We start from the raw sequence: 8,799 nt of genomic DNA, 5'->3' as shown, positions 1-8,799 counted from the left end.
AAAAAAAAAAAAAAAAAAAAAAAAAAAAAAAAAAAAAAAAGATTAAGTGACTTATTTTCTTGAGAAAATACCTGTCCAGAGAGCTTAGCTCTGAGTGGGGACAGCAGGTCAGAGCAGGTCAAAGCCAGGCTACGAGTCCTTGAACGTTAGCAGTATTTTCTCTGTAGGGATGAGTCTGCGGTTGCCTCCACGTGTTTGGTCTGTTTGCTTGGTCATTTGTCTCTAATCTGGCTTTTCACTAGCACGTCCACCAGAAGGGCTCTTGGAAGAGGTCTGGCAAAGGTAAGGAAATCTCCCAAGGAGCTAAACTGCCCTAAGGGACATAGATAAAAACCTCTTTTCTTACCAGGGATGCTAAGCAGAGCTGGAAGGGGTTATTGTGAAGCAGTTGGCCTTGCCCAGCCGCCCCCTCTCTTGCAACACTCCCTTCCTGTGGCTGCAGCCTCTGCTTTTTCTGTCTTTGCAAAGTCTTAACTTCTGCCAGCTCCCAGACAGACGAAATTGCTCTTTCCTTCTTTCTTCCTGTTTAATGCGAAATCCATGGTAGCAGGATGGTCAATCTCGTCCTGAGAGTGTTTTAAGGAGGTGTCTTCACACTCCGTGAATCTTTACAGTGTGTAGAGCACCTCTGAAAGTAAGCAAGCCCCAGTCTATTTTGTCTCCTTTTTATTTTCATACAAAAAAAAGAAAAGTTTGACATAGTTACATCAATGGGAGAAAGCTGCAGTCTGCACTCGTGAAACAACAATCATAAGGCTTTAAAATGCATTGTTTTATTGTTTGCGATAGCAACATTAGTTTGCCTTTCCTTAAATATCACCGACACCAAATTGCTGAGCTTGAAATTCCTGAAAGTCCTCTGGGATTGTGTCTGAAAACAGAAAAATACACAGAGGCTTAGACTCTTCAATCAAAACCAAGGAACACATAACAAAATTAATGAGTTATCCAACTACATTTTTTTTTTTTAAATGAAGAGAACTTTTGCCTCCGTATTCAGAGTGAACATTTTCAGTGTTAGCCCCCCCCACACTGCTAAAACACTGACAGGGTGAGCAAGACAGTGAGTGCCTCACTGTAAACCTCTACTGGAATACCATCAATTTATAAGGCTATTTCCACCTAAAAACTTCGAGCTTCCACTTTTACATTTGTGTTAATTAACACTGAACAAAAACAAGGGACAAAAAAAATATTTGTCTTGCTCTGCTTGCCAGACTGGATTGGTACTGCTCACTTTGCTATTTCTCAGGTATAGTGATTCAGCTCTCCTTGTCAGGGCTTTTCATGCTGCAAGTGGGGACAGAAACATTAACCAGGACAAGGAGTAGTTGTTAGGAAAAAAAAACCCTGCAAAATTGGCAAAGGGAGATGGACATGGGTCAATGTCACATGAATGGCTGTGATTTCTGCTTTAGTGTGGAGCCTGAAGAATCTCTTTGCCAGCACTCAGGACACTTCGCCTGGACTGGAGAGTCACAGCTGTGAAGCTGAACTACTAGGCCTCGGCTTTGACTAGCTCCAGTCTGGCCCAGGACAGGTAACTCTAGACTGAAAGAAAAAAAAATCACAGAAATAACTCTATAACCACATGCAGTGTGGAAAACAAGGGGCCTTTGGCTTTTTTCTACTGTTGTTTTGATGACTTTTTTTTTTTTTTTTTTTTTTTTAAAGACGTTCTTGAGAAACTAGTGTGAAAACAAAGGAGGAGATTCCTGGGAACTGCAGAGATTTTCCTGAGTGGGTTTTTGTGAATCCTGCAACCCTTGCAGCAGAGCCAGTGCCTGCCATGACTGAGCATGAACCCCCTGCAAGGGCAGCAGGTTCAGGGACGAGGTCTGGAGCAGCTCAGGAATGGTGTAGGATGGGACTCGTTAATCACAGCTGTGCAAAGGGAGCTCACAAAGGGTGACCTTGGATTTAGAGAAGCAGCTGTAGCCCTTAATTGGACCAGGTGCAAATGTTTCTTCCTGACTTGATGAAAAGAATGGGAAGGTCTCCCTGAGATTAGCCAGGCCAGAAGTGGGGAGCCCAATTAAGAACACTGAATCTCATCAACTAGCAAAGGAATTTCAAGGAGAGCACCAGGCTTGTGCTGGCTTCAATTTAGTTATTCCTTCGTGGTGCGTGGGGCTGCCCAGCATCCTGCTGCTGAGCATGCTATAGAAACCAGCAGCAGACATCAAGTGGGGGTGAACACTGTACACTTGGATTGTGTTTCAGTATAGTGCTGGATCACTCAACTAGATCAAACATCCTGCACATCAACTATCTTCAAAGCCAGCTTTAAGATTAAATGGTATTTAATATTACTCTGTGTGTGCAGTATCTAGAGGAGGCTGGTCAGAGGGTGCTGGGCTCAGACACCTGCTTCCCACCAGAGAAGCCAGTGACCAACCATGGCAGCTTTGAAACCTGCTCTCTAGGAAAGCCTGGGCTGTTCGGGATTCTCAGCAAGTAACTTTTATTTGTAAAACCCTTTTTCTTCTTTAGAAATCCCCTGTTTAACCATTTTTCTCCGGTGTCAGCCTGTAAGTACCAAGGGCCTGAGAACGAAGGTCTAGCAGTGGCAGATGCTGTGAAGCTGGGGCCCAGCGCCGTGGTATCTGTGTCCGCTGCAGAGCTGGGCTTTCTGGATCCCCAGGAAGCAAAGAGGGAAACAATCCCGACGTGGCAGGTAACTGACTTTCCCCTGGCCGCCTCAGCCAGGCAGGGCTTGACGTGGGAGGGGAGAGCAGTCCCTGCAGCTCCATCGAGCTGGGCTGCTGCTGGGGCACAAGCAGCTGCTGGGGCTGGGGCACACAACAGTGATCTGCCTGTGTGAGGTACCAAGGTTTAATGTACTCTATACAGCGGAAGAGCAGGGCTAAGCTGGGGGGCTCTCACCCCAACTGGAGACAGCCAGTGTATTTTGACAGGGCCAGAGGAGGGTTTCTCCCCCTGGACAAGGCACCTTGTGCTCCTGCCCTCCTACAGGGAAGAGCAATAGGCAAGCACAGGAGCAATGCACACTCCTGCTGACTGATGCCCCTGGCTCTGCAGAGTGCTTTTCACCTTATACTGGGCACTCAGGGTGTCCTGATGGCCTCAGTGTATTACCCATGCACAACTCCCACAGCAGCACTAGCTGTTGGTTGCTTGCTGTTAGATTGCATTGCTAATTCTCTGCTGCCAGCTCCACTGCCCAGCTGGCCCTGTCTCTGCAGCAGTGACTGCTCAGGGACCAGCAGCGCTGAGGAGCTGGTTCCCCTCGGGCCGGGCTCACTGCCCTGCTGGTGCCAAGGGAGGTGTTTCACAGCTGCAGGGAACTTGGGAAAGCCCAGGGCACAGGCACCGTGGCTCAAACCAGCAGCCACAGCCCCAGCTCTCGACTGCCACTCGCTACCTAAAAGGGCGTGACAGAAACATTACCATTGCAGCGATACTTCAGGTTGGACCAAATGATGTTTTCCTGAGAGAAGCAGAAAACTCCAAGCCGCCCTCCACGCATAGTGGTGTCTATAGTGACACCAGAGTCCGCTACCAGGTCAGAGCCTTCATAAAATCTTGCCCTAAAAAAAAAACACAGACAAGCAGAATGGGTGGCAAGTCATTTCTGAGGCTGCAATATTTATGAGTTGTTTCATCATCTGGTTCAATTCTAGCCTGGGACAACTGTCTTCCCACAGCTTGTATTGGGGCAAAAACCAGTTATCTCCTTTGGAGGCTGGGAATTAAGAGTGTGTTGCCGAGCTCTGGCAAGAGCTAGGGGAAAAAAAAAACAACAAAAAAACACACTTCCTTTTTTTTTTTATTTGTTTTTTCTCCTTTTCTTATTGTGCTTTGTTTCTAAATACATCTCACCAGAGCTTCAGACCATCTTTTCCTGTTCTCAGGCTTTAACTCTTCCACAGCTGATAAGTTGGGGGGGAAGGAGAATCAGATTAGCTCAGCTGAAGATGACCAGATGGAGCCTGTCTCACACAGTTGGAAGCTAAACTTTGTGCATTTACAAACAGTTTGGAGTCTAAAAGCTGCTACCTTGACTGTAAGATCTCTTAAAAAAAATTAATTCTAGAAACAAATGTTGATGATCTGACATGTTAGAAGTGTCAGAAAAATTCCCTAATAAACAGCTGCACGCTGCCCCATTCCCAGGATTTGCTGGGTAGTGAGGGCTCCAGTGGGATCCTGCTGGGGCCAGTGGAGCTCTCCCTGCATGGGCAGCCCCAGTCCTCAGCGTCGCTGTGCAGGAGGAGGTTGAGCGGGAAGGGGCTCCATTTGGAGGGGAGCAGCATTCCCAGGAGCTGCTCTCGCATGCAGGAAAGCACGGGGTGGTGGTTGGAAAGAAAGCTCCTGTGTCTCTCTAAATAGAAAAAAAACAATTCCTGTTATGTTCCTAACTTCACTTCCTGACTTGCTGAGGCAGTTCAAAAGTGTCCGCACAATGAATGAAACTTGCTGTCCTCCAGGTTTCCGGGAGAGTGACTTTTCCAGCCTCAAGAGGCTTTTCCCTTGGAGCATCAGAAGAGTTTTGCTAGGAATGCTGTAGTCTGCAACAACTAGTGTAAACAGTCTGCAGTGAGAGGTGGGTGGTGATCTCCTTAGGCCTGCCTGCCTTTAGTTGGAAGGGGCTCATAATTCTGATTATCCCCTTCTTCTAGAGGACCTTTGCTTGCAAAGCAGCATCACAAGCAGCTTGATTTAAAGAAAAGCTGCAACCCTTAATCTATTCATTACTGTCCTGGGGCTGAAATGGAAAAATTGGCAGTACAAATTTACTTAATCTATTCTGTAATTAAGTCAAACTCACTGTAATAACCCAGGAAGATAATCTAGGATGCTCTGGAACAAAAACAGTGGAATTATTATACCACCAAGGTACCATAGCTCAAATGCAGGGTGGTTATTTCCTGAGGATGAGAATTTCCTGAGAATTCTCTGGTTTCTGTTTCTCGCCCTCTCTGAAATATTACAAGGCTGCAAAACCTGAGCTGATGCTGCCAATACAATTTTTTTTTTTTGCATTTTGCAGTGCTTAGCAGTAGCCTGAAAAAGCAAATTAGTAAAGCTAGAACAGGGAAGCTTAGCTATTACTGCAGGGCACAGTTACAACACCCAGATAAACATGCTTATCTTGGAATGGTCTTGGGAAGAAAGCAATTGCAGGTGGAATGCCACAAGTCTAACCTGTCATAGGACTTCCTCACTGCAAAGCCCTGGCCTATTATGAATTCTCAGCTTATTATCTAAATTAGGGCTTGCAAAACAATAGGTTGGTTAGGAGTGTCATTACTGAGCTCCTGTACTCTGTGCTCTCTTACCTGATGTACCCTATTTGGGGTCGGTGCTGCAAGAACCAGCGGTAGGAGACTTTGTCTTTCCACCCTACGTTTCGGGGGTCCTTCCACAGCAGCCTGACCTGATCGCTGGTGTCCCCCGTGTGCCAGAGGGAGTTGCGGAGGTGCTCCCCGGGGCCCGTCTTGGATTTCACAGCCTGCAGAAATACAGGAGCTTGTTTTCCACTACTGAGCACAGAGAAATGCCGCTTTCAAGAGCCTGCAGAAACATCCTCCTTCCTGCTCCCATGCTCATACCTGCTCTTCTCCAAGTGCAGCCACTGCTTGCATGGAGGAGCAACTGCCTATAGTTGGTCTTTGAATAGGTGGGAGCAAGGAAGCAGACTGCTTGGGCAGGCCAGGGGTTTCCCCACAGCAGGCAGAGGTTTCCCCACAGCGAGACCAGCTTTGCCAGCAGTGCCCCACAGCTAATAAACAGGGCGCATAAAATCACAGAATCACAGAATTGTTATCACAGAATGGATATGGTTGCAATTATGGTTGGAAAAGAGCTTCAAGATGATCACATCCCACCATAAACCCATCACCACGCTGTCTGCTAAACCACAGCCCTATCAGTGCGTTTCCTTCAGCATTTCTAAAGCACGAGGGCCAGCCCGGGGCCCCAGCTGAGAGCTGCAGGCAGGACCTTCAGCTGGATGCCGGGCTCTGCAACGGCTCTGAAGGGAGTTGCTTGCCAGTACGTCTGCTCCGTCTGCTTCCACATCACCACGTAAAAGCTGGAGCTGTCTTGATAACCAAATATAAAGCCAGCGTAGTCATCATCTGTCACTGTGTTCACATGAAAAGTGCCTTCAAAGTCAACACCGTTAAAAGCTGTGTAACCTGAGGAAACAGATGTGTTAAAACCAACCAGAAAAGATGTGGTCACATGCTGAAAGCTGCTCTGCTTAACACCTGAATTGAAGAGGGCACCTACCAACAGCAAGGCCAGGGTCACTGTTCATAGTCTGCACAATCTCCATGCCCTGTAAGAGCAAACGCAGGGTGGTTAATGAGCAGGTGTGTGGGGGTGTGAAGAGCTGCACTGGCTCTGCCTGGCAGCCTCTCCTGGCCTCCCTCTGGCACCCCCATCATTCCTCCCCTCCTTTTGTTCATAACATGTCTATGACACTTGTAGTGCTGGATTTAAATGAGAGCTATAATCAAATCCTGATGTTCAGCTGCTTGTGTGCACAGTTGGGAAGAACTCTTCCCACTGCAAACTGGCCAGAGGTATTTGGATGCTTTGCCCGCCTTCCTCCAGTTCTTCTCCCAAAATCATATAAACTAGCCAGAATTGGAGATGGAACTCAAAAGAATGGGGAAAGAGGTTTGTTTTGTTCTTAAGTCCTAACTGATACAGTTTTATTAACAGACTTTGTAATTTATTTGCCTGTGAGGAGTGGGTTAAGGCAAGCATATACAGCTCAGCTGGCTTGGCAGAGACTTTGGCAACGGGAGGGAATTGCCCATTCCTTGTGACTCAGAACACATTAGTCTCCTGAAGCCTGAAATGTGTTCGCATAAATAACAGCTATTGGTCTCCAACTAGGAGCAGATGCTCCGATACACAACAGGTTCAGGTTTCAAGCTTTAGGAAAGACTCATGAGATCCCATTTGTTGCTGCAGGGCTATTTCAGTAGGTGAGATGAAGGTCTCATGTTTGCCCTCTAAGCAGCTGCAAAATCTGCCCTGAATGAGTCTTCCTGCCTGTAATTATTTTAGTTCATTAATGATGCAGCATCAAGTTGTCATGCATTAAGAAAAAAATTCCTTCATTATAGCTCCTGCACAACGGTCAGGTCACTAACTAGTTTTCTATTTCACTTGCTAGAGGTCCAGCAACAATACAGAGACAACAGTAATACGACTTTTCAAATTATTTTTCTCAGACAATTACAAGGACAAAAAGTATTTTTTTTACCTGGTTCAGAACCACCCAGTTGGGATCAATCTGCGCATCCCCCTCTGGGTCCAGCACCACTGTCTGATAGGCTCTAAAATCAGTCAAGGTGATCTCTGCATTCTCAGGGCAAACATCAATCCGATCAACTACTGTGTCCTGGTCAAAGTCAGACTCGCAGACGTCCCCAACTCCATCACCTGAATGCATCAAAGAAGAGGAGCAGCAAGAAGACACGTCAAGCTTGGACACTGGACTGGGCTGTCCAAGGAGTCTCAGACCCACTGCAAACAGTGTCTGGGGAGGAGACATCAAGGAGGGGACCCCTGCCTTGGCTAAAAGGGCCTCTGGGTGCTGGGGTTCATGCTGGGAGAGGTGCCATGGAGGAGCACACCAGCCATGTGCTGTCTGCACTAGGGCCTGGTGCCTCCAACAGCTGGGGAAGAGCACAGGGTGTAAGCACCAAAACAGCTCCTGCAGACCCCGCTCACCGTTATCGTCTTCCTGCCCTGGGTTGGGGATCAGCCTGCAGTTGTCAGGGCCTGGGGGCAAGAGGTCAGGAACACCATCGTTGTCATCATCATCATCACATTCGTCACCCAGCCCATCCTTATCCGTGTCCAGCTGGGAGCTGTTAATGACCGTGGGGCAGTTGTCCGTGCTGTCCTGGTGCCCGTCCCCATCGCTGCAAGCAGAGGCACAAAGAACACCACAAACCAACATCAGCTCCTGCTCCCGGGTGAGACAGAGCTCTCAAGGACCTGGGCAGGAAATGCAACAGGGACAACCTCACAATCTGTCACCAGACTCAGAAAGAGACTGTCAGGTCCAGGGCACCCGGTGGCATTCGGATGCCTGAATAGCAAGAAGCCATGGAGCAAACAGAAGCCACAACACTGAGGTGACAAGAACATGGCAACTAGGCCCGGAGTGATAAACATTAGTGAGGTTAGGGAAAAAAAATAAGCAGTGCAGTGTCACTACCCTGGAAGCAGCCTGGAGACGTGGCCGGAGATGCATTTGTTGCCCCTTTGAAGCAACAAGTCTACCAGGAGGTAATGAGGCTAAATGCAGCCTAGATGAGCTTCTCCTGCCACCACGCGGCTGTCAGGAGCTGTGCACCATGTACCTGTCCTGATTGGTGTCGCAGGAGTCTCCGACCAGGTCGTTGTCAACGTCTGACTGCAAAAGAAAACGAAGAAAATTCCAGCACCAGCTGCTGAGGCATCTGTTAAAATGTCAGTGCTGAAACAAATCAGGATCAGATCAAATGCAATTAAAGAAAAAAAAAAAAAAAAAAANAAAAAAAAAAAAAAAAAAAAAAAAAAAAAAAAAAAATTGAAAACACTTCCTCTTGTCCGCATTATCCAGCTAATGAAAAAGTTGGTTTTATTTTAAAAATACAGACTAGGGATAAAGAGGATTAATCTAGACTGGAGTGGATCAAGCAAGGTGAGAGAATGAGTATTGCCTCCAATACTGGAAGAAAGCACCTCAAATGAATCTAGTCAAGATTCATTTCTTGAGGGGCTTTATAAATGTACTGTGTTTCTGCAAGTAAGGTTCCCCCATTT

The 8,799-nt window shown here is 47.2% G+C and overlaps 1 protein-coding gene across 1 annotated transcript in view; it reads right to left on the bottom strand.

Annotated features, from left to right (window-relative positions):
* Window positions 1-665: 665 nt before the first annotated feature.
* Window positions 666-8,799, bottom strand: part of THBS4 (thrombospondin 4) — a 28,030-nt gene continuing 19,896 nt past the window's right edge. The window contains exons 14-21 of the mRNA XM_026038357.1: window positions 8,355-8,407; window positions 7,717-7,910; window positions 7,247-7,425; window positions 6,259-6,307; window positions 5,968-6,164; window positions 5,304-5,476; window positions 3,412-3,551; window positions 666-871 (exon numbers count right to left, since the gene is read on the bottom strand). Of these exons, the coding sequence (XP_025894142.1) occupies window positions 810-871; window positions 3,412-3,551; window positions 5,304-5,476; window positions 5,968-6,164; window positions 6,259-6,307; window positions 7,247-7,425; window positions 7,717-7,910; window positions 8,355-8,407 (1,047 nt within the window). The 3' untranslated portion in view covers window positions 666-809. The remainder of the gene's footprint in view (window positions 872-3,411; window positions 3,552-5,303; window positions 5,477-5,967; window positions 6,165-6,258; window positions 6,308-7,246; window positions 7,426-7,716; window positions 7,911-8,354; window positions 8,408-8,799) is intronic.

The sequence above is a fragment of the Nothoprocta perdicaria genome, unplaced genomic scaffold (genome assembly GCF_003342845.1).
Source record: "Nothoprocta perdicaria isolate Ctin4 unplaced genomic scaffold, notPer1 scaffold_1, whole genome shotgun sequence".
NCBI classification, from domain to species: Eukaryota; Metazoa; Chordata; class Aves; order Tinamiformes; family Tinamidae; genus Nothoprocta; species Nothoprocta perdicaria.
This window is presented reverse-complemented; position numbering and strand designations above follow the sequence as displayed.